The 23,965-nt window shown below is 42.4% G+C and overlaps 1 protein-coding gene across 3 annotated transcripts in view; it reads left to right on the top strand.

The window, feature by feature from the left end:
• The first annotated feature begins 2,757 nt into the window (after positions 1-2,757).
• scap (SREBF chaperone) overlaps positions 2,758-23,965 on the top strand; it is a 48,121-nt gene continuing 26,913 nt past the window's right edge. The window contains exons 1-6 of one of the 3 annotated variants that reach the window (XM_080745337.1): positions 2,758-2,937; positions 10,671-10,871; positions 17,866-17,986; positions 22,334-22,491; positions 22,611-22,831; positions 23,622-23,727. In XM_080745337.1, coding sequence (XP_080601463.1) covers positions 10,750-10,871; positions 17,866-17,986; positions 22,334-22,491; positions 22,611-22,831; positions 23,622-23,727 — 728 coding nt within the window. In that variant the 5' untranslated portion in view covers positions 2,758-2,937; positions 10,671-10,749. Of the gene's footprint in view, positions 2,938-5,815; positions 5,889-6,503; positions 7,098-10,670; positions 10,872-17,865; positions 17,987-22,333; positions 22,492-22,610; positions 22,832-23,621; positions 23,728-23,965 lie in introns of those variants that run through there. The other 2 variants (XM_080745336.1, XM_080745335.1) reach the window with 2 other exon arrangements.

Raw genomic sequence — 23,965 nt, 5'->3', positions numbered from 1 at the left:
ATACACGCCTAAATCTGCTCTTCTCCCTGACAAAGCCAGACCACATGCCTTTATTTTGAGGGGCACTTGTCAATGGAGTCTTCCATTGATTTGTCAAGGGGTTAAAGCTCACAACGCTATGAAGAAAACGTCACTCCATCACTGTGGACATGCAGGGTCAAGCGAGCTCTGTTGTCCTTGGCCTCAGACATGAACCTCTGACAACCCTTCCGAACGGCGATCGCCTATCCCTTAGGACCGACAGACCCATGTTCAACTGCTGTTCACATGGAACCCTTCTCCACTTCGGCCTTCAGAGACTCCATCGCAATGGGGAGATAGGAGAGGCTGAGGCAAATGGAAGGAGAACCCTTGAAAAGCTCTGTCTGCGGGTAGTACACTTGTTTAACCACAGTATGGCAGCCTCTAACACCATGTCCTCCTTGGGCATGAATCTGGAAAGATACAGGCCCAAGAATGAAGATTCTCCAGCCTTCCCTCAAGGTGATCAGCTTCACTCAGATTGGCTTGCTCTCGAGTGTTGATCTACTCATTCAACTCTGACCAGTTGCGCTGTGGCAAGAATCTCTGTCAGTTTCTCCACTGGGGAGAGAGGAGCTCTTCCGGTTAGATGCCACTGAAGCGATCAAGAATGTGATCCATGCAGCGTTTCTCCCAATGCTTTGCAGGAGTGGGCCTCAGCGAAGCACTGAATCCCTACGCAGTTGCTTTCATCCATGTGACGCTCCATGTAACTACACGCCTCTCTAACAGCCACCACATCAGCAGGTTTGCTGCCGCTAGCAGGGCCTGAAAAGCTCTGCCTGCGGGCAGGACACTTGTAACCACAGTATGGCAGCCTCGAACACCACACTGAGATGGTTACTGGCAATAATCTGTGTCAGTTTCTTGGCAGCCTCGAACCCCACACTGAGATGGTTACTGGCAATAATCTGTGTCAGTTTCTCCACAGAGAGAGAGAGGAACTCTTCCGGTTAGATGACACGGAAGCGACCAAGAATGTATTCCATGCTGCCGCTAGCAGGGCCTGAACGTTTGTGGTGGAGATGACCACCTTTGAAGTGTAGCCGTAATCCACCAACATGTCAATCGTCTGAGGTTCCACTCTGATGTCCACCCTATGCTGTCTGGACCCTGGACTCCATCAAGTCAGTTGTAAACATCGCCTGTGCCGGTTGAAAAGGTGACTTTAGGCTTTGACATTTTGAAATGTTCATGTTTAGACCTTTCTTATTTACATTGTGTCAACAAAGATTCATTGGATATAGTGTACAGCAGTGGTGTAAAGTAATTAAGTACATGTACTCAAGTCAGTGGCAGCTCCAGGGAATAATCAGCAGGGGGGCCTACATTTTTCTTTATTTTTAAGTGTTCGCACACACACACGCACGCACGCACACACACACACAGAGATATAGATATATTGAGATAGATAGATATATAGATATATATAGATTTAGAGAGAGAGAGAGAGAGAAACATAGAACATATAATTAACACTTGTAAAACATATTAAAATAATGGTGGGTTATTGTACTACTGGCCAATCTGGACTAGGGGGGCACAAAGTTTAATCTGGTTGGGCATTGTCACCCAATGCCCCCTGTGGAGCCGCCTATTACTCAAGTACTGTACTTATTTATTTTTTCTTTTTTTGTAAGGATGTATTTATTGACAGTGTTCAAAGTACAGCTATACGTTTCTTTTTTCAATTATTTTTTTAATAGGGAACCATGTTTTCCCCCCTCAAAAAGTCATACAAGTACACAGCACACGCGCACAAAGAGATCTGTTACACAGATGAGTTAATAAATGTGTTACACAATCTGAGAGTTGAGTCATTTAGTTTCTTGTATAAACTATGATTTAGTTTATACAAGAAACTAAATGACTCAACTCTCAGATTGTGTAGTATCTGGGTATGGATGGACCAATGGGACCCAACACCTGCATGGGGAATCAACAGACCTCATATTAGACTTGACAGGACTTGTTATTTCTTCAAACATTGATTGCAAATTAAACATTTTACTTCACTTTAGTTGGGAAATAAAGATGTTCAAATGTTATTGTGGGAAACGCAGTCGATTTAAAAACAATGTCTGAATTGATTTGCAAGCAGTGATTTTTATTTAAGGGGTCACTTTAGCTTTTGAATACTTTATTAACAGTTGGCAAATAAAGTTGTACTACTATACAATGATGCTAAAAAGAAAAGCCACTATATGGCTTGATTCTGGTGTGGTCCGGGTGTATTCAATTCATTAAGACATACAATGCCATACAAGAAATCATGAACAAATAGCAATATGGCTAGAACCATGATCAAAGTGGTACATAAGCTTCTGTATGAAGAAACAACGCATTCAAGGTGGAATTAAATCCACACTCCATAGCAATATGTTCTGTGTGTACTGTTGTGTTATCGCTGTATGTTTTGTTTGTACTGTTTTCATTTGTCTGATATTGCTTGAATTGTCTGTAAATATCTTGTTTTAAATGTTTGAAGTGTATTTTGTAAATTTCGGACCCCCTTGTAAACGAGATGGTTCATCTCAAGGCGTTATTCCTAATAAAGAATTTCAATCATATAATCATCAATCAATGTAAAAAAGTAGTTGAATGTTTTTATTTTATCATGCCTCAACAATGGTACCACTAGATGTCGCCATATCACCCTTTTCCCTGGCAGCGGAGGGGTGAGAGGTAGTAGTGGAGAGGTCACAGAAGAGTGGAGACTGAACTGGATATCTGACAACCTAGTAGCTACAGTAAGCAGCCAGCAGCTAACATAAAACTGATTATAGTTGTAGCTTTTAGATTGACCAACAACGGCGGTTGTTTTGTGGACGGCTGTTGAACTATTCAAGAGGATAATAAACACAACGACTGCATACTGGGATCTCCGCGTGAACCAACTGAACACTGTTCGCCAAGGCAAGTGTGTGCTTGTATTCATTAGCAAGTTAGCTTTAGCTCACTGTCTCTCAAAATACCAAGGATGTGTCAGTGACGTCACCCAGGGGTGCCTAAGGGATTGATGCTATGTATTTTTCGTCCGACAGCATCACTTGTGATCAGTGGTGTAAAGTACTGTTCTCAAGTACAAGTTGGAGATATTTGTATACATGTATACTTTTACTCCACTACATTTATTTCAAAACTTTAGTTACTTGTTAGTTTGTAGATTTTGATTATTACAAATAATACATTAACGAAATGGGACATTCTGCACAATGACTACTTTTACTTTTGGTACTTTTAGTATACCAATAATTTGAGTACTTTTCCCACCCCTGGTTGTGATGTCACGATCGAATCCTTGGTGTGTATTCTAGCTTGTTCCTTAAAGCTACCTAGGCTAGCTAAAGTGAGCTCCGTGCTGGTGAGAAGACAGCATGGGGGGTTAAAACCTATGGTTAAAACCTATTCTTCATGCCCTTCTTTGAAACTTGCAATCAATGGTCGTGTCTATATTAGCTCGTTCCTTCAGGGCAAAACGGTTATTTGTAGCCTATATAACTTGTTCATAAATGGAACTACTATCCCAACAAGCCACACATACTGTGATGTGCATCAGGAACAAGTTTATGATGTTGACACAGCTAAAATTCACATTATTTGCTCAAATTATAAAAGCACATTTGTCAAGCGAGAATTAACATTAACCCAAGTGGAAGTCAATTAAAGCAAAAACTAAAAATACATAATAAATCAATTATCAATGCCTTATGATCAGGAAAACGTGCATACTTTGAGTTCACTGGGTTCAAGATTGGTTCAGCAATTCAGAAAACACGAAGAGCCACTCTCTCGAAAGAAGTGTATTTACAACTGAGAGTGTGTTGTCAATTTCTCTACTGTAAACGATTAACAATTAGAAAATGTATTTAAAATGCATTGTCCGTCGTGCGACGCCTCTAATAGAGCGGTTTATTATTGCCACCTGCTGTTTCTGGAGTCTTCTACCTCCACTGTAACCTGAGCACTTCTAATGATGAACCTGCTCTTTACATGTTCTCACTTAATACTACAAGCATATCAAACATATGTTCTGTCTGTCTTCAGCAATGGTTATTAATGGTTCGTTTGTGGGATTAGTGTTGTTCTAGTCAGCAGCAGGTGGTGATGATGCAGATGCTGCGTTATAACTAGTATAGATGGCATCACTTCAATTGTGTGTTCATTGTCTAGGTTCTTGGAAAACTGTTGAAGGAAGGGTGACGCTGACATAAATTGGTTTCTGATTGATTGATTGATTGAATATTATACTTTATTAACAGTTTGCAAAAAAAATAGTAGTAATAATAATAATACAACTTTATTTGTATGGCACCTTTCATGACACGAAATGCAACTCAAAGCGCTTCGGCTTTACAGAGCAGAAATGAAGCACAGTGCTTAACAGAAAAAGTACACATGATTACAATAAAGCAGAAAAGAAAAGTAAAAACATAAAACATTAAAAAAAACATTTAAAACCTCAATAAGGACTCTATTGTACAGTTCTATACAAAATGATGAAACCCAAGAAAGCACTATATGTCTTGTTTCAGTAGGGTCCCTGTATATTCAATTCATCTAAACATTTAACGACAGATAAATATAAGTTATATGCCCTTGTTTGAGCCAACATTAGCACTGTCACCTCACAGCAAGAATGAGCTGGCTTCCCATCTCATCTGACAAGGGGGTTTTCTGGCTGGAGTTAAGATATTCGCCCCATGTTCATGTTGGCTTCCTCTGTTGCTATGGTTTCCTTGTATGTGAACTGTACTGTCCTGTAATCTTTCCTATGCAAACTTCTAATAAAGTATTCAATCAATCCATCAATCAATCAATAGTGCTGGAGCCTGTCTTCAGGCACTGCTCAGTGATGGATGGTACACAGGAAAAGTGAGCACCTACCTATGGTCACCTCAATGTTAAAAGTGTCATCCCATGATCCCCCCTCTAACTATATCATATTCTTATAACCAGTAACTATATAATATAATATAATATAATATAATATAATATAATATAATATATAATCTAAATGTCATAATTGTACATGGCAAATAGAATCATAGTGGTTGTATTGAATCATATTATATGGAAGATTAGATATAGACATTGTTTTGGATTGTAATTTAAAGTGAAATAAATGTGTTAAACTAAAGTTAAACCATGCCTCATTTGGCTAGGGGCCCCTGGAACCCTTTCAAGGACTCCTGGAGGTTCCTGGCCCAGGCCAAGAGGGTCTCAAAAAACATGGTAGTGTATTTTACTTGAACCACTGATGTGAACTCAGATACAAAATTGAATTTGTCTGAGAGATGCACTATGAACTATCCTTTCTTGTCTGGAACCCTCATGGACACCCAGTAAAATCGTTGCAAACATTTTCTTTTCTTTTTTTTTTCCACACATCAATTTTACAAAACAATGGATTACCTGTCAAGAGGTATATTGAAGTCTTGATGGGCAGTTAGTGTCATTTGTGCCTCCATTATGGTTACTGATTGACAAGCCTATTGGTTTCCTTTTGTCATGGTTGTAAAAGGTTATGGTGCAATAAGCCAACAGCCTGTTCCTCTTTGCAGGGCTCCTCTGTACAGTACAGTCATGACTAGGCTTATGACCTTCACTGATCAGGGAGACAAGCTTCCTAATTATGGAAGCATGGAATTTAAATTAAAATCCTTTGCTGTTATGTCTGAATATGGATGCACCCTGAAATTGTATGGCCTTTCTTGACTTGGATATTTTTTTTAAAGCTATTAGTCTAATTATATTTTAGACATTTCATAAGGCATTGCAAATACAAAAGTCCTAAGTATGCCAATGGAATGTATATGCCCTGGAGATGCCTTCAAGTTGGGAGTTTTAGGAAGTGTCGAGAAGAGGTAAGCCAGTACGTTGTACACTATGGCTTTCAGTTGTACTAGCCTAGTTTTCAGGATTACTTTTTCACAGTCTTTGCAAGTCTTTGCTTACAATAACATGGTAGACACATGGCCTTATAAATCTACTTTAATCTTATGTCTATTTAATTAAGATGAATAGACACAATTATCTTCACAATTGAATTTGGACTGCGGGAACTCTGAGCATTCTGTTCAAGACACCAGAAGTTACTTTGCTGTGGAATTCTGTAGGCTAGTAAATGTCAGCACAGCCATGGAGTATTTAGTTTGTTTTTTTACCTGTTGCACTCATGGCAGGAAAGTGATGAAAGTTACAATTTCCTTGTCACAATGGCTGGAAAATGCCTTGACCCACAAGCCACTCTCTCAATGATTTAGAGCTGGAAAGGGTTACAAAACTGTTACAAGTTGTATGACAAAGTAGGTGGTGTTGCAGTATTACTGACAATAGTTAACAATCTTTAATAATTTGGCTCATGACATGGCTAGTGTTCACTTTGCACCTGGGTGTAAAGTCTCCCTACCATGTCTCGATTTTGGCATGTGAAGTAATTTCACAGCAGCACACTCCGAGTCGGAGTGGACTGCCTGTGTGCTGTGTACAGAGGACTGGAGGAAGGTGGGGGCGGCCACAGCAGACGTGAGCCCTGTGCTCATTGCGTTTCTGATCAGCTCAATCCCGGATTAACTCACTGACGGAGACGCTGTTGAGTACCTGCCAAATCAGTTCCTATTCTCTCTCTCACAATACACTAGTAGGAAGACAGCTTAGATATGGACGTGGCCATTGAAGAGTTTCCCCATGCAGAGAGAAAGATGGACCAAATGTTTTCCCCGAGTCGGCTGTACCCTCCACACAGACAGAGGCTTGAAGACTTTACTTCAAAGTTTCATTTTCAACATTGCAATAATAACCATTGTGTTGCACAGTGGGAGATCGCTGTGTTTACTGTATAAGGTATTTATAGTAGGGGATCAAGCTACGCTCGCTGTGAATTCCACCTGGGGAATGTTTCCTTCGCTCCCGGGGGGTAGAGCCAAGCAGTCGCAGACTTCTGCCACTGAGCTGAGAAGGGAGCTCTATGCAAAGCTAGGAGCACCGCTGAAGCTCAAAAAACCTTGCATTGCCGCGTTCAGAGGATATAAGCAGCCACGAACCAGGCAGGTGGCCTGGCCTCCACCAAACAGGTAACATGGGCTAAAACAAGTGGGAGGTTTGACTTTGTAGTTCTAAACAGTTTTGTAATGGTGTACATGAAAAGGTTAAGGGTTTATATTTGGCACATTGGTAAACAAATATGCAATGGTTTGTCTGAGGCAATGATTTGACTAATACAACAGGGGCTTGAACACTGCTTAATAAGTTAACTATTACAAAAATTGAAGATTAGTTTAAATTGTCTGTCACATTTCTTGGTTGAATGAAGTAGCTAGTTGGCTATTTCAGATGCTTTCAGTTACTTACCCTATAGCAGCCAACACACACTGCTGCTTTTGGAGGGTTGTTTAATTCCTACCTATTAGGGGGCAAGTCAACAAATAATTGAACTTATTAAAGTAATAACCTTATTTTGTTTTTATATACAGTAGCGTCAATTGATTTTAAAGTCCAACAGGACTGCAACAGTTAACCACTTTCAACCTGGCATCCCTATTTTTGTGTGTGTTAATGTAGGCAATTCTGTCAAATTTCCAAAATAGTGAAACACATTATGATGTGTTGTAGATTTAGCATTTAGCGATAGAAATAAATGGGACATAATATGCACCTATGATGATGACAATCCAACAGTGGCTAATAAACAAAGCTACTGTGGAGAAAAGACAGCAAATCTTTTTTATGGTCAAAGGAAATTGGATAGGATTTCAGATTATCGGCTTCCTTAGCATCTCGCAATGTGAACCGACACATTTTTAATTAGGTCTCTCCTGGGGTCTTGTCAATGGGGGTACATTGTGTACAACAGCGCTCTTTATGGCGAGCTCCCGAGGGTTGGGGACAAGACAGCAGCATGCAGAATGCAGCTGGCAGGTCATTGCCAGAGGCACACAGAGCTGAGGGAACCACCTCACCACAAGAAGAGACGAGGCAGGCAGAAGGCCTCGGTATGTCGGGGTACTGAAAAGGAACTGACTGGAGCAGAGAAGACCAATGAGCTGGCCAGCCTCATGTACTGTAGAGCAGAGTGTGTGGAGCAGCCTGTAGTTGTTGAGCGGTGGTCACACCGTCTCCATAGCGTGGCCATGTGTGTAGGTATGTTTGTATGTGGGTGGGTGGGTCTGTATGTAGCCTGAAGCCTGTGGTGTAGTACCTTTTATGACCACACATGTTAAGGGAGGGGCGCTGTTTTCAGGCCAGGCCAGGCACACACACACACGCACACACACACACACACACACACACACACACACACACACAGGGGGGAAGGGGGGAGGGGGTGGGTAAACCACAGCTCAGTTCACACGGGTGTGATTTTTGTAGTAGTAGTAGAGTAGTCTCTGTGAATTCATTGAGGTGAGACAGAATACATAGCAGGTAGTGTTGGGCAAGTTTCGCAAAAACAGTAATACATTGCCTATTACTCGTTACTTATTTAAAAAGTAATATTATTACTTTACATATTACTCCCTTCCGAAAGTAACTCGGCGCCCCCAGTAATTGTATCTTTTCTCCTCAAAAGTCTTACTGTGGTGACGATGTCTCCTCCAGGTTTACATCTCTCGCAGTTTGATCCGATAATTCACACATACAGACAAGTACGCATCGTTTCCGTTTCCGCTCTAGAGTCTAGACCTAGACCGAATTAGCAAACTGCAAAGCAACTCTATCCCAATCCAGTCTACCATTACATCAACGGACCAAAAACAACACACGATCATGGAATGAAAATAAACACACTCAAACCCACAGTACCACCAAGGCTCGTGAAAAAAAGTAATGTGTTACTTTGGGGAAATAGTAACTGTAATATTTATTAGTCAAAATGATGAATGGTGAATGAAAGTAGTTATATTACTAGTTACTAGAAAAGGTTAATATGACTTTTTTCGTTAAGTTACTTTCCAACATACTTTTTGATTGCAGGCACAGTAATCTTTACTTGTAGTTATCCCTAGAAGTGGTACCGTACAATGGCCTTTTTCATCCTACCTCTCAATATATGTCGTACATCTGAATGGTTTTGGAAACTACCCACTGTCTTGTATGAAAAGCTACCCACTGTTTTGTAGAAAAGGTGATGTTATTTGGAAAAGTGTTGATGTTTCCCTTCTGGGTGTGGCTGCCGAGCAGTTTACTGTACATCTAAGCTACTCACAGCAGACAGGTCTGCAACTCTGCATGTTTCCTTTTTAAAGGAGTCATCCAGACCAAAACACATATAGGGTTAAATCTGTCTTTTATCATACCCCTTCATACCTGCTTAGTCGATTTTTTTCATAGCTGCCCCTGTTGCTAGATTTCGGCTGCCCCTGTTGCTAGATTTCGCGGGCTCTCTCATAACTAACACAGTGGATTGTCCTTAGGCTAGTGCGGTTATTTCTTTAGCTTCAAAGTTAGTATTTTTTGATTGGATTGTGTTTACACAACGTCCTGAGACCAACCAAACCGCTGTTTTGACCTCACAGGCACCCTTACTTGTCAAACAGACCCCTCCCTCCCCTCCCTTTCTAGCCTCTCCTCTCCCTGCTCTGGTGCAGAGCAGAAGCCGTTTGACAAGTAAGGGTGCCTGTGAGGTCAAAACAGTGGTTTGGTTGGTCTCAGGACGTTGTGTAAACACAATCCAATCAAAAAATACTAACTTTGAAGCTAAAGAAATAACCGCACTAGCCTAAGGACAATCCACTGTGTTAGTTATGAGAGAGCCCGCGAAATCTAGCAACAGGGGCAGCCGAAATCTAGCAACAGGGGCAGCTATGAAAAAAATCGACTAAAGCAGGTATGAAGGGGTATGATAAAAGGCAGATTTAACCCTATATGTGTTTTGGTCTGGATGTCTCCTTTAAGGAGGATTTGACCACACCTTGTAGTTGGTGAATATGCTGTGTTTCAGCAGCATCTAGCATGGGAGGCCAGTCTTGAGTTGATTGAGTTGGTAAAGTTCTTGGCAAAACACAAAGTACACAGCTGTGCCAATATCATTAGTGCACTGAGTGCATTTGTGGTAGGCTGTCAGCTCTGATCTTTCCTCTGCCATTTTGGCAGATAAACAGACATTATTTGGGTTTGAGTTTTTTTTATTTGCTAGTCTTACTGGGCCTGGCCAGACAACAAGAACAGTTTGTTTTCGTTCCTGTTGTAAACCTTCCAATTCTCCTCCTAGTAGGGATGGGACGATATGAAGATTTCATGTCACGATTATTGTGACCAAAGAAATTGGGATTTACGATATTATCCTGATAATCAAAATATCCCCAACATCCATTATCCTAGGGCGGAACATTTGCCAAAACATGTCAGATCTACAAGCTTGTAGATAGGCTATTTTTTTGGCAATGAGATTTGGTAGAGAGTGAAAAAAAGACTGTATCAAGTATGTTATTTCCAGGTCCGTTTTACCAAGGGTTTAAGACAAGTTGTACCGGATATGCAGCTCAGCAAATAAAAGGTGAATTGATCCCAGTAAGGAGTGTAGTTTCATGATAAATTTTAATCTCCACGATACCATTATTGTGATTGTTTTTATTGATCACGATAAACGATAATAACGATTATCGTCCCATGATCCATAGTTGTAAACCTTCCAGTCCTCCTCCTCCTAGGTCCCTGGATGCCCCGCGGCGCCCCGTCCTCGGCCGCCCAGTGCCCCCTGATGGCCGGCAGCTGACCCCGCCCCCCAGGATGACGCTGCGCGAGCGGCTGCGGGAGAAGATCTCGGCGGCCTTCTACCGCCACGGGCTGCTGTGTGCCTCCTACCCGGTGCCCATCATCCTCTTCACCTCCGCCAGCATCCTCACCTGCTGGTAGGTACCATGTGCCTCCAAGAAATGACTAGTAGGCAGGAATCAGGCAGATCTGCCAGGGCATAAAGGATTTGCCCGTGGCGGATTTGGGTCTGGTCCCACTCAATTGTGAATCCATTTCCTCACCCCAAAGCGTTGGGTGACCAATCAAGGCCCAGTATTGGTCTGGTCTAACCAATAAACCCTTTTGTAAATCCCGCCCCATTCTGCCCTGTTACTATGATGGGACATTAACCCTGGGCAGATTGTTTTTATAGTGGAAGTGGATGGGATTTTTTTTCCCTTCATAGCCTCATTACAGCTATATAAAGTACCAAAGGAAAAACACCTAGGTGATATTAATAAAAAGGGAAGACAAAGGTACAGTAGTTACATTGCAAAACAGGGGGTTTACCCGAAAATATATGTTTTAATGTGTTTAATCCCAGTGGGACAGAATCCTCTTTGCAGATTCTTTTATAGTGGAAGTGGATGGTATTTTTTTTCCCTTCATAGCCTCATTACAGCTATATAAAGTACCACAAAAAACACATCTACGTGATATTAATAAAAAGGGAAGAAAAAGGTACAGTAATTACATAGCAAAACAGTAGTTTTCCCCCGAAAAATAAATGTTTTAATTAGTTTAATCCTCTGGATCAGAGATAGAAAGAGAAGCGCATTGCATCTTGGGTACTAGGAAGAGGACAGAGAGAATGTTTCTCCTCACATAATAGGCTGGCTTTTCGTAATTCTGCCCATTTAAATTATATGTACCCAATCGTGACTCTTAGACCATTGATAAGGTACATGTGAACTAGTTTGTTGAAGCTTATTCGTTATGATGAGCGAGATCGCTTGACGCTTGCTGTCGCTATCACCGTACCGGCCGATCTCCGTGTCGCGCACTGCGGACAGTTTTTGAAAGCCTGAAGCAACATTCTCCACTGCACAAACTCCACCCCCGATAGCAAAAAGTGAATGTTTTTTTCTGGTTGGCCAGTCAGGGAGTCTCAGGGACCAATCAGAAGGCTGACAAACGGTCTATTGTGTCCCTTGAGGGGAAAAAACTTCCATATAGAAGTACCAGACTCATATCCACGCAGTGATATAGTTGGCTAAGCGAGGCAAGGCAGGCATCACAATCTATCCTTTCATGACACTTGGCAATATCCTGCTAACAGACAGACACCCGGAATGGGGTGAAAACAAATCCACTTTCAAAAACACAAAAAATATACATACTTTTCAGTACATGGGTGAATGAAAGCATACCATATGTGTAATCTTAGGCTGTTTGATGTGGATAAGGATATACTGTATGCAGGGGTTGACACTAAGGTCTCAGAGGCACTTGCCCGCCGGGCAAGTACAGGTCATGTTCTACTTGCCCAAAGGTCATGCCCACTTGCCCGAAAAGTAAAATGATAGCTAAAAACTTAATTACCATTCAATTTAACAATGTTCTATTTAGTTTCTGGGGCTGTGCAATATTTTTTTGCCAAATACCTACATAGCTATGAATATAACTATGGGTTCACACTTGTTATTATATTCTTAAGAGTAGCAACAGTGAAAACAGCACATTATAGGTAAATAGTGCTCTTATTTTACATTCCATAGACCAGAAGCCTGGTTCAGGTGTTTACTCCACCTCCCCTAAAGTTTTATTTACCTGCCAGGGGCAGGTGGGGAGCCCTTAGTGTCAACTCCTGCTGCATGTCTGTCTGTTAATAGATCCTTCCTGACCAACCTTACTTTTTGCTTTGTAGTTTCATAATTCATACTTCCCATTATACCTAAAAAGATAGAGCATATGCCAAGTAAAATAGCAGGGTCAGTGACCTTACTTTTTGCTTTGTGGTTTCATGCATCCCATTATCAGTAAACAACAAAAACACGATAGCAAAGATAAGCGTATATGCCAAGTAAAATAGAAGGGTCGGTGACTCGGTGAACAACACAGCAACCATTGACTCCCGAACAGGGAAGAAAGCCAATACCTTTATTAATGATAGAACCCAACACTTCATCTACCAATATGAACCCTACTGTAAGACCCAACAGATGTGTTGCTTGTGTGTTAATGCTCTGTATTCATGTGTTCATTCTTACTATGTTATCCCCATGCCCGACCGTATAAATATAAACCATGCTATGCTATGCTTGGCTAAACCGAAACCTCCTCTTCAGTTGTGAAGTAGTGTGTTCTAGAATCTTTTTGAGGGCATACGCTTCGTGGCTATTCCTGTGACCACGGCATACGTCAGTGCATAATGCCTATCAGATACGCTACTTTGAAAGGTTCACAAGGGCATAATTTTTTTCTTCACGTCTTCAAGTATCTATAAGGTGGAAGTACTGTTGGGGATGTCTTGGTGTTGGAAGTGTTTTCTCGTCAAATCTATTTTCTTTGAGCTACTGCTACATGAGATTTTGACACCAGTAAATAATAATTCATCTTGGAGCATGTTAATTTGCAAGTGTTGCTTTTAGTGTCACATGGGCTGAATGCTGCATTTCAGTGTAATTTCTACCCTAACATGTAAAATGTCTGCCTGGCCCTGGATACTTTTCTCACAATCCACACACAGGTTTTGGTTTGAAATCATATGTACCATAAGTGGTTACCAGGCAGTTGCGTTTTCACAGTCATAGTTCAAAGTGGGCTTGCCTGCGGGGATAAAGGCACATCACTTTTTGCCAAAAAAACATTTCAAGAAATGCTTCTGGTTTCTGCACCCAGAATCAAATGAATAACACTGTGTGTGCAATGCATAGGAAAACAGTAACAGCTGAAAAACACAAAATGGTACTTGAGGTGGACTGAAAGAAAATTAAGAAAAAAAAGAAAAAAAAGAAGAGAAAGTAAAAAGAGCTTGAACAAAGTCAGCATAGAACAAGAAGGAACCGGCATCTGCACACGAATGCCCCCCACCACTCTTTTATAAGTCCCTGTCCAAAAATAAGTCATGGGTGAAAACACTGGACAGGCTTCAGTAGGGTAGAGGTTGATAAGCCCCCCCCCCCCCCCACACACACACACACAGATACACACTGAGCCACAAACACATGTGCAGATATAGTTGATTTAATATCTAAATGGAAATTAGATTGTCACAGCAGCCGGATATATTAAGTTACAGACGACAGGTACATAGACACAAGCACATTGAATAGTTCTTGCAAACAGAGACGCATGCACACAGCTGCACTGCAGTGTGTCCTTGCAGCACCTACAGCATGGATGGATGCCAGCATAACGTCTGGCCGGCCTTCGCTCAGGCCAGGGCGAAGAGAAAGCAAAGAGAAGTTGACAAATGGTGAAAGCGGGATGAGACCAGAGGGCTGTGAGAAAGTGGCCCCGTGAGAATGGGTGTCCTGTGCCTCCATCTGCCTGTCGGGAGGGGGGCCTGAGTCCGTACAAAAGAGGCCTTTGTGGAGGTACAGTGACCTTAAAGAGAAGCGGGGGAGTGGGAGTTCAGTGAGGGACGGGAGTGGCTGAGGAGGATGAAGGAACGGGAGAGATGCAGAGAAAGAAGAGTACAAGAGGGAGATGTTACACGGAGGATTATATGATATTCCTGCTAGAGAATCCCCCCTCCCCCACTGTGTATTTTTCCTTTGTCTTGCTCTATGCGAGCACTGCTGAGGGTGTTGTAACTTTGCTACTTGTTTCTTTTCCAAATATTGATGGTGGTGTTGCATTGAATCACACTGTATCTGCAATACTTTTTTTCTTGCCCTGTAAACCTGTATCTTAACTGCTGTGTTGTCTTTGACAACCTTTATTGATCCCGCACAGGATCAATAAAGATCTTATCTTAAAACAACCTTGGTTTCACTTTTTATAAGATTAAGTGCTTGCGAAACGAACAAGTGTGTTTTTTTTATGAAACATTTTGGTGATGTTTCTTAATTTCAAGAAACATGTTTGGACCTCATTCTTAATATTATGTAATAAAAGATTGCTAGGGGACTGATACACCACTGAGTAAATACACCTGTACATTTTACTCCCACAACTATGTAGCATGTGAGAGAGGGCGAGATCATTTAGTGACCTCCAACCGGGTTGCAACCTGGTCGGTAGTTTTCAGCAACCAGGTCGCTAAATCTACCGACCGGGTCGCTAAATCTACCGACCGGGTCGCTAAATCTACCGACCAGGCCAGTAAATCACTGACTGGGTCGCTAAATCTACCGACCGGGCCGCTAAATCACCGACCTGGCACGGTCGGTGATTTTGCAGCCCGGTTGGTAGATTTAGCGACCCGGTCGGTAGATCTAGCGACCTGGTCGGTGATTTAGCAGCCCGGTTGGTAGATTTAGCGACCCGGTCGGTAGATTTAGAGACCCGGTCGGTGAAAACTACCGACCAGGTTGCGACCAGGTTGGAGGTCGCTAAATGATCTCGCTCCTACTGATGTTGGCCTAAGTTTTTTAAAGAGACAAAAAGCCAATTAGGCCTCTTGTGAATTGTTTCACTGAGAAAGTGCCTGTATGGCTAATGCTGTTGCGCTTCTGGGCCTGTTGTGGCCTGTTTGACTATTATACAATTGGGTTAGGGTATCTTGTGTTCAAATTTGGATATTTTTCCTGGGAGCATGAACGTGTCCAGAGCTGAAGTGCTGGACAGATGAACTGACAGTGCCTTCCTAAAAACTAGGCCATGCCATTCTTGTGTGATGACAGTCTTCACCTCCTTTTTTATATGTAGTTGAAAGATAAATGAATGTCAAGCTAGCAATGTCGGGGGTGGCAGTGGTTCAGGGGTAGAGTGGCCACTTTGCAACCAGAAGGTTCCCAGTTCGATCCCGGCTCCTCCAGAGTTGATGTCTAAGTGTCCTTGAGCAAGACACTGAACCCCTAATTGCTCCCGATGAACAGGTTGGTGCCTTGCGTGGTTTCCTCTGCCATCGGTGTATGAATGTTTGTGTGAATGGGTGAATGTAATACACAATCTATGTAAAGCGCCTTGGATAAAGTCTCTATATATAAATGCACCATTTACCATTTATGTCTTCTTGGTTAATCCAGAGTTGATGCTACAACTGTACATGAACACTAAGCAGATGTCTCTCTCACACACTCTCGCGCGCGCGCACACACACACACACACACACACACACACACACACACACACACACACACACACACACACACACACACACACACACACACACACACACACACACACACACACACACACCTCATTAGCAGGAAGTGGTGAGTAAATCTAGTTGAGCTTTATAGAGCATCGCAGTGCGGTGTCGGAAGTAAACAACCCATTCATTTTCACCATAGCGTTTTTCATTATCAGCCACAAAGTCGTAGCAATTCAATGTACACTTACCACTAGGCTGGTGGTTGTAAAATGGTTCTATATGCTCCTGTAGAACCCCCGAGTATGTATGCAATCACTCTAGTTTTAGTAAAAACACGTTTTAATCAAGATCGCACGGAAAATAACTGCATTTCCCATACTGCTAAACATGTACATCCGGTGAAATTGACGTCTGTGATTGGTCTAGCTTCTTCTTCTTTTGTGTATCTTGCGGTTACCGCGGAAGTAGCTACTGCCCCCTGTCTTCCCGGCGGATTATTGCACGTCAACAGAAACTCCGTGAGTGATCGTCTGCGATCGTCTTTCTTTTACAAATATGATGCACTATGTTAAGGATGACGATAAGAGCGTCCACAGAGATGACAATCACTACATTTCAGGCCATATGCTGGGCCTGGATAACTAAACTGAGCGTGATTTAAGGGCTTTATTTCAGGAAACAACAACAACATTCGCAAGGCATTCTGGGAGTGTAGTTTCCGCAATTTTAAAAATAATGATGTACACAGTCTTGTACCCTGCCCTTTTTTTCAGCTTTCTAATTAATCTTTGCGTTCAAAAAAATGTGAATATTGACATGATCCCTCTCCAGCCGAGGTGGCTTTGTCCGAGGCTTAAAAACGTTTAAATAAATACTTTATGAAATGTCTATGGAAGAAATGAATGCGGAAAACGCTTCCGACACCAGAGTGAGGACGGGGCGGGGCTTCAACTGTGATGCTCTATCCTGTGATCTAACGGCCCTCCTGGCACCACTCAGAACCCAGCATCTTGCCCTTGGTTCAGGGGAAAGAATGTGGTGGTTCTGGCATGTAGGAGCCTCAACACCAACCTGTCCATTGATGTAAGGACAGTGGGGCAGTCCTCAGGGAGAACCTTTAATAAGAGCCAGGGGGACACTGGAGTCTCCAGTGGCAACAAAAAGTCACGGGAGGCCCTGGTTTAACGTTCCCTGAAAAGTGAAAATACCATAACCATGCACACTCAACACTATCATATGGGTTACAAAAGCACATGTACTTTTACTTTACTTTACTTTCACTTGTAATCCTAACTACCGTAGATTTCCAATTAATCGCCGGGGCGCTTGATTCGCAAAATCGATTTGAACCCCCGGCTGGTATTTGAAAATGTACAGTAACCCTATCAGCCTTGCTTATTGTAAATCTGTAATAAATAAATCTAATTAAGTTGTCTCCCAGTGCTCTTCATAACAGTAAACCTAGTCTAGCCTTACCCTTCCCCTGACCCTTCTAAATATCTATATATTTTCTTGCACAGTTTTTTGTCTTTTTCTGACGATATCTACTGCACAGTACTGTGTTCTGTCCGTCTGTCATTCAATGTTATATGAGATACATAAAGGTTTCCTGTGTAAATAAGCCGAAAAGCTTAATAGGATCTCCTTGTAGTTGACCTTAAGTTGTATCAGTGAACTGTACTGTCATGAAACTGTACTTTTTCCTATGCAAACTTCTAATAAAGTCTTCAATCAATCAATCAAAGGATGAACCCTACTACAATGTCCAGTTGTTTGCAAGAAGCTGAATGAATATTAGGGGCTGCTAGCAGGACTTTTAGTCCTGTTATTTGTTGTCTTTGCAAATTGCTCCACATCGTTTGTTTGAAAGTGAATTGAAGTTCTTGCTCCTCTGTGTCTCTTATCAGTTATCCGTTGTTGAGGCTGCCCTTGCCAGGAACAGGACCTGTGGAGTTCACCACGGGGGTTCGAGACTACACCATCCCTTCTCATGAGCCCCAGGGGGACCTCGGAGAGCGCCCCGATTGGGTAAGAGTAGAGAATACTTGCATGCAGATGCTGTAAACAGTGATGGAAGTTCTGAATTGATGAACGTAAAATACAGAATTGATTGGAGTCCTCATCTGCCTGCCTTTGATGGATCAGTTAAGCCATTTAGACCTGGACCGCATTCCGTGTCACTCTAGATTTGAACCACTTTCACCATTATTTTATGCTTTAAAGGAGAGTTCACCCCCAAAATGTTTTTTTTTCTCTTCAAATTATTAAATACATCTACCCCCATTGATTCCGGATGGAGACCCAAATGCATTGATTCTGGATGGAGACCCAAATGCATTTGGGTCCCTATCCGGAATCAATGGGGGTAAATTTACTATAATTAAATTTGTGTTAGGAATGCGACAAATACAAAAAAATATTATCGTGACATCAAGTCATTTTTGGGGTGAACTACTCCTTTAACTTTAAAAGAAATAGCAGATCGCTTTGGTTAAACGTACCCACTATGGCCACTGTTTAGCACACATAGTTCCAGATTTGCCTCCAAGCACGGGATGTTCATGTCAAAGTCTGAAGGGATGGACACAAACAAAATATAGTGGTCGGTTGGTGAATAACATTTAGGCAGTGGCGAATTTTCAGGACCTTCAGGGTATTCAGAGAAGACCCAGGGATCCTCAGAAGAAAGAAAATAATATTTTTATTTTTAAATAAAAAATATATTTTTATTTTTTATTATTTTTATTAAAATAATTACAATTATTTGTGTTGGTAATCTGTTAAACTGCACTGTTTCGCTCGCTATACTCGTTGTAGTTGTTTCTTCCCCAAGTTCTGTGCATAGGGAGTGCTTGTGTGCTGGGGAAAATAACAGCCAATGAGAGATTTTTTCTACTGAGTCTCTGCGCAGATTACTCTCACTCGCAGGTCTTCCAGAATTCCCTGAGCCAGTTCCCCATAATACAAGCCTTGGTGTGGATTGTCAGTTTGATCAACCAATCATATTTTGAGGGCTCTGGTCAAGGGTATACGGAACACCCACGTTCAACCACCAATCAAAATGAGTCAAGTGACTACTGGCCAATCACAACACAGCTTTTCCGGGACTTGGAGTGGAACAACAAGCATGTTTCACACTCACTATGCACTACACGTGAAACTTGTAAAGTAAACAGACGCGACATGGCTGCAGCTGGAGTGAACGCTGTGGATTTATTATTATCGTTGCCTTTTTCAAGAAGACTGTTTTATGAAAAGATGGACAGAACTTAAAAGGAATGATAGCTTTATGAACCCATCTTTGAGAAATTCACCCAAAAGGACAGGAGGATATTTTTCTTTTCTTCAAGTGAACAACTTCATTGGTGAGAGAAACTGAATTAATTTATATTGCTGGATATGCCGCTGTGCATTTAATTTCCATTGATTGATCATTGAAGAATGTATTAGAAGTTTGCAATTGGAAAAGGTACAGTTTCATGACAGTACAAATCACTGGTCAGCTAAAAGGAGATCCTAGTAAACCTTACAGCTTATTTACACAGGAACCACTTTATGTATCTCATATAACATTGAAAGACAGATTGATACACTTAGGCCTGTTTTTGTCTATTTAATGTGGGTCTTTCTTGACGTGGTCTTTCTTTACATTGATAGCTGGTGTTGTTACATGATGGTGGACAGTGCGTTTTGCTTTGTAAAGCACGCTATGTTAAATGGACGTTTCAATTGGTTGCGCTGGTTGTGTCTTGTGTGGCTCTGTCTGTCAGCAGCGCACATCTATTTAATCCTTATATTGGCATTGGTTTGGAAGTCTTGGTTTGGAGTATGTGTGTAGGTTAAGCCTACCCAGCGTGCTTGCCTTGTACACAGTCTGCTGTTCATTGTTAACCAGTTTTGTAAAAGAAAAAGAAGAATGAAAAAGGCATACAATTTGCGCGCATGTGCACGCGCGGGGGGGGGGGGGGGGGCGGTGGTGCGTCCCCGAAGGTCCGGTCCCTTGGGGCACGCATCGCCACTGCATTTAGGTATTTAGTTTTGGTGGTAATGAGCTCTGTCAGTCACCTGATTAAAAGTAGAATCGGTGGTGGAACATGTCAAGAAGAGAGGGCCGTTTAGTGCACAGATATAAAAAGCTAGATGCCTTATTCACCGCTGCTGTTCATTGGAGTGAAGTGCCACAACTGTAGTCTGGAATTCCGGGATTGTCGAGACCATGCTGCCAGAAAAGACCCTCCTGCCTCTGATTGGCCTACCAACTTACGTGGTCGCAGAGTCCACAAGGCACGCGGTCAAGAGCCGAAGGAGGTGTCTACCTTTCTATGTCTATGGTGTAGTGCAGGGTTCCCCAATAGGCGGCCCGCGGGGGGCTACTGTCTGGCCCACACCAACCCCAGTAATAAGAGCAGCAACAACACTAGTATATCGTCGTTGTCGGGTGGAAATCTTGTATCTCCAAATTTGTGCGTTCTTTCGCAAATCATACAAGGCCGTCGCACAAAAGTAGTGAAAATAGCAGATCTACAAGCACAGTAGCACATAGATCGGCTGTTTTCACTAGTTTAAAATGATAAATTCAAAACGAACGATTTTGGACATACAAGATTTTCACGCGACAACGACGAAAACTGTCGCTGAAGTAGTGGGAACGCCACCGCCCTCTGCAATGTTGTGGCCCTCGGCTTGGTACCCTACCCTAGACATAATTCGGCCCTTGGGGAAAACTAATTGGGGAACTCTGGTGTAGTGTCTCTTTCACATTTTCAAAACAATGGGTTGCGCACGTCCAGTTCGTTGCTGGTGCTGGACACAAAAATAACAACATTTAAAAGAATAAAAGTCTGCACAACAGCATTGCTCAACAGTGTTTCGTTTACACAAACATTACATGGTACGCAACGTTTCAGCCACAGTTGGCAGTTCATCAGGTCTCTTTCGCATTTGCCCTAGTGCAGGCAACACTGACTGACATCATGCAACCGAGAGAAAGATAAAGTGAGGTAGACTGTGTAAGATAAACACAGGCAGTACACAGATGCAATCGTTTTGTGGTATGCACTCACTGCTGGCAAATGAATGTCATGTTTATTGTCAATGTTGCAGACGAACAAAACTAACAACCCCACCCACTGCAGGGGTGTGTTCAATAACTCATAGAGGTAGAGCTGCATTCATTACAGAGTGGATCATATATTTGCATTACATCGCATAACGGTATAATGAATAATGTTATTCATTCATGTATTATGGTAGAGAGCTGGAGCAACTTTTAACACAGATGTGTGAGATCCCAATCTAATCTCCCGACGTAGTTTGAAATAGTCTAGACAATTCAGCTTGGTAAATGGTGAATGGTGCATTTATATAGCGCCTTTATCCAAGACGCTTTACAGAGATTGTGCATTACATTCACACACACATTCATACACCGATGGCAGGGGAAACCATGCAAGGTACCAACCTACTCACCGGGAGCAACTAGGGGTTCAGAGTCTTGCTCAAGGACTCTTGGACACTAATTCTGGGGGAGCCCAGGATCGAACTGGGAACCCTTCGGGAACCATCCGTGTTCTTAGACGGCAACTCTAACCCTGAGCCACTGCTGCCCTGTCAGGGCTTTAAGACTGTGTCTACCTAGAGACCTGTTTTTTCAATGGAGTGGTGCCTTCAGTGCCCTCCTCAACCCAATACAGGTACCCGGCCGCTTTTCAGTGCACTTCGCTTTGGGTGAGTCAGAGATCCCCAATTTCTGACCCAGTGCCCTTTGAGCAACACCCTGCTAGGGGTCACACAAGCTGTGAATAATGCAAGTTGCGAATGCATGCCCCACCCGGTTATGCAATACCCATTGTACCTGTTTTCAGAGTACTTACTGTACCCGTTGTTGGAGTATGCAGAGATTTGATGTGTCCTCCACAGACAGCTACAGACATTTGTGGTTTTTCGTTCCTCGGAAATGGTTGGTTCCGACCGAATTTCCACTAGTCGGCACTGCACACTCTCGGGGTCATCTGCGACACACGCCAGTTTGAGGTCAAACGGTCGGACGGTGGTGCTCACCACCTGCAGTTACAAATCAACTTTATTTTCACATCACAGGTTTACAGGTGTAAAACACTAAACCGTGGGTGAAATTTGTTTTTCTCTCCATGGTTTTTGTTATTATTAGTCCTGAATGTCCCCTCGCTTTTGGGGACACTATTGCGATTGACTTTCCTATATATTTATATATTTTTTTTCCTCGACCAGTGCTGGACTAGTACCCCACCAGTGTCGCCCGACCTTTTCCCTGCTGCTGGCGCGCTTGCACAGACTCTGTGGTCTTTTGCCCTATTTCTTCTCATGTGTCTGTTTGTCTGTCTCTGTATGGTGCAGTACCGGGGCCCTCCAGTGGCCTACATCCAGCAGGTGTTGGTGAAGGCAGCGGTGTCTCCGTGGGAGAGCAGCCTGGTGCCGGTGGATGTGTTCCGCTCTCCACTGGGGCGTGTCTTCACCCTGCTGGAGGAGATCCGCAACCATGTCCACTCTGACAGGTAAAGACTACATAGGACCAGTGTCCCCTCTGGCTCCTGTTCTTCAACAAAAGACTGAGTTGTTGTCCGAAATGTAAAATAGTAAGGAATCCTCCTCATCTCAACTGCTGTGTTTTCAGTTCTGGGATGCGCAGCCTGGAGGCCTTGTGTCTACAGGTGACGGACCTTTTACCTGGACTACGACGCATGCACTCCGTCATGCCAGAGCACGGCTGCCTGCTGGTCTCCCCGGGCAACTACTGGCAGAACCAACGGGAGCTCTTTGACTCTGATCCCGACCTTCTCAAAACCGTCCAGAAGCATGAGCCCAAGGGACTGCACACCTCCGCCACACTCCGAGGTAGGGAAGCTCCAAGAAAAAATGTGGATAGAGAGGAGTTGTGGCATGCAGGAGCACGAGTGATACAGCCATGAGACAATACACTACTAACTAACTTGAATGATGAAAAACCCAAACAACTAAAATACGTCCAGTGATATCTTTTGCGGTGTGGGCCTTCGAAAAAAATACTTCCAATGGTGTCTTTGGCACAAAATGAGTTAATACGGAAGGGGACCCTAAATTAGAGACAGCGAGATGCTGCCTAAATTTGGTGACAGGTCTTTGCTTACATAAGGATGTTGGATAGAACATTTTGTAATTCACGTCTGAGAATTTTGAGAGAAGGCTTTACTATTATTTGTTCCATTGCTGTCTATGACTAGTGTTTTAATTAATTATACATTTTAGTATTTGATCTTTTACCTCTTTTTCTGATGAGGTGTTATTGTGGACCCTTTTCACAGTGGCCATTTTGGCAGCGCAGATGATGAGGTTATAATGTTAATGGTTGAGTTCCTTTTAGGGATTTCTGTGTGCAGGCATAAGGTTGACTATACAGGAGCTGTCCATGCTGACACACACAGTAACACCCAAATTAAACACACCCACAATGTTATTACCAGAGTGTTTTCTTGTCAAATAGCTGTTGTGAATAGGGCCCATTCACAGCGTTTCAGAATTGGTCATGTGACACATTGCAAGTTTGTTTTTGTACATTTTCATATAGTGCTTGCTGCTGTTTGGGAATTGCAAATAATTTGCTGACACTCATGTGTGTGGATGTGTGCGCATGTGTATGGTATTTCAGACTTGTTGTTTGGCGTTCCTGGAAAGCACACCGGGGTCAGTCACTACAGCAGGAAGAGGGTGGTGACCTACACCATCACCATAGTACTGGGAACCTATGACGCTAGGTGAGATAATAAATACAAAGTGAAAAAACTGGTTCTGTGTAATAGAATTAATATTTTCACATTCAAACTGCTGCTAAATATCAAAATATATATTTTTTATTTTAAGACTTTTCACATTCAAACGGCTGCTAAATGTCAAAATATATCTTTTTTTATTTTAAGACTTTTCACATTCAAACGGCTGCTAAATGTCAAAATCTTTATTTTATTTTAAAATGAAGAGAAGTCTTCAAGCTGT

Source organism: Nannobrachium achirus, assembly GCF_963921795.1.
Source record: "Nannobrachium achirus genome assembly, chromosome: 2".
In the NCBI taxonomy this organism is placed as follows: Eukaryota; Metazoa; Chordata; class Actinopteri; order Myctophiformes; family Myctophidae; genus Nannobrachium; species Nannobrachium achirus.
This window is presented reverse-complemented; position numbering and strand designations above follow the sequence as displayed.